Raw genomic sequence first — 1752 nt, forward strand, 5'->3', positions numbered from 1 at the left:
TCTGGCCACCCAACCTGCTGCGGTGAGGGACACCTGGCACCTGGCACTGTCACCCGGCACCTGGCACTGTCACCTGTCGCCGTTACTGTCAGTCTGGTCACTGCCAGCCCTGTAACTGTCAGCCCTGTCACCCTCAGCCCTGTCACAATGAGCCCTGTCACAATGAGCCCTGTCACTGTCACCTGTCACTGTCACCTGTCGCTGTCACCTGTCACTGTCAGTCCACTCACCTGTCCCCTGTCACAGCCAGCCCTGTCATTGTTACCCCTGCCAGCTCTGTCACCCTCAGTCCTGTCACCCGCAGCCCTGTCACACTCAGCCCTTCACTGTCACCTGTCACTGTCACCCTCAGCCCTGTCACTGTCACCTGTCACTGTCACCATCAGTCCCAGCACTGCCAGCCCTGTCACCGTCAGTTCTGTCACCCTCATCCCCGTCACACTCAGCCTTGTCACCCTCAGCTCTGTCACTGCCAGCCCTGTCACTGTCACCCCTGTCACCCTCAGCCCCATCACCCTCCATCCCACATGTCCCCCGCTGTCCCCTCACCCTGTGGTGACCTCGGTGACCCTGGTGACCCCGCTGTCCCCAGCTCGAGGGACATCGAGGCCTCGGGGTTCAACGGCACGGCGGCGTTCATGGAGGTGCGCGTGCAGTCCATCGTGGTGGAGTTCATCCTCACGCACGTGGAGCAGCTCTTCGGGGACGCGCCGCTCCCAGGCAGGGACAGCGCGGGGACACTGTGGGGACACTGTGGGGACATTGGTGGGACATTGGTGGGCGGGGGGACACTGGGGGAACATCAGGGGGACACCGTGGGGACAGAGGAGGGACACTGCGGGGACAGCAGAGGGACACCAGGGCGGACACTGTGGGGACATCGGGGGGACACCGCAGGGACACCATGGGGACATTGGGGGGACACCATGGGGACACTGGGGGGACGCTGTGGAGACAGAAGAGGGACACTGCGGGGATATCGGGGGGGACATCAGGGGACACCACAGGGACACTGTGGGGACATCGGGGGGACACCGCAGGGACACCATGCGGACATTGGGGGGACACCGGGGGGACACCTTTTTGGGGTCTCCAGGTGGGGAATCCCCCCTGACCTTGGCTGGGGGTCCCAAGGGGACATTGGGGGTCCCAAGGGACATTGACTCCCCATTTTTGGGGGTCTCCAAGGTGGAGATGAAGTGACACTGTCACATTTTGCGTCCCTGAGGGGACATTGTCACATCTTTTGGGGTCCCAGGTGGGGACTGTCCCCATGTCACTCCCTGATCCCAGATTGGGGCTCTCTGAGGTGACCCTGTCCCCTTTTGGGTCCCCTAGGTGACACTGTCCCGTTTTGGGGTCCCAGGTGGGGACAGTCCCCATCACTCGCTGCTCCTGCCCGGGGCGGGGCTCTGGGGGACACTGAGGGTCCCCGGGGTGACATTGTCACATTTTGGGGTCCCAGGTTGGGCTCTCTGAGGTGACCCTGTCACATTTTGTGTCCCTGAGGTGACCCTGTCCTATTTTGGGGTCCCAGGTTGGGGTCCCCGAGGTGACCCTGTCCTCTTTTGGGTCCCCGAGGTGACCCTGTCCCGTTTTGGGGTCCCAGGTGGGGACTGTCCCCATGTCACTCCCTGATCCCAGATTGGGGCTCTCTGAGGTGACCCTGTCACATTTTGTGTCCCTGAGGTGACACTGTCCCGTTTTGGGGTCCCAGGTGGGGACTGTCCCCATCGCTCGCTGCTCCTGCCC

At 63.0% G+C, this 1752-nt stretch overlaps 1 protein-coding gene across 1 annotated transcript in view; it reads left to right on the forward strand.

Annotated features, from left to right (window-relative positions):
* Positions 1-1752, forward strand: part of ARHGAP30 (Rho GTPase activating protein 30) — a 14909-nt gene that overhangs the window by 2751 nt on the left and 10406 nt on the right. The window contains exons 3-4 of the mRNA XM_031065459.1: positions 593-720; positions 1339-1366. Of these exons, the coding sequence (XP_030921319.1) occupies positions 593-720; positions 1339-1366 (156 nt within the window). The remainder of the gene's footprint in view (positions 1-592; positions 721-1338; positions 1367-1752) is intronic.

The sequence above is a fragment of the Geospiza fortis genome, unplaced genomic scaffold (assembly GCF_000277835.1).
Source record: "Geospiza fortis unplaced genomic scaffold, GeoFor_1.0 scaffold36, whole genome shotgun sequence".
Taxonomy (NCBI): Eukaryota; Metazoa; Chordata; class Aves; order Passeriformes; family Thraupidae; genus Geospiza; species Geospiza fortis.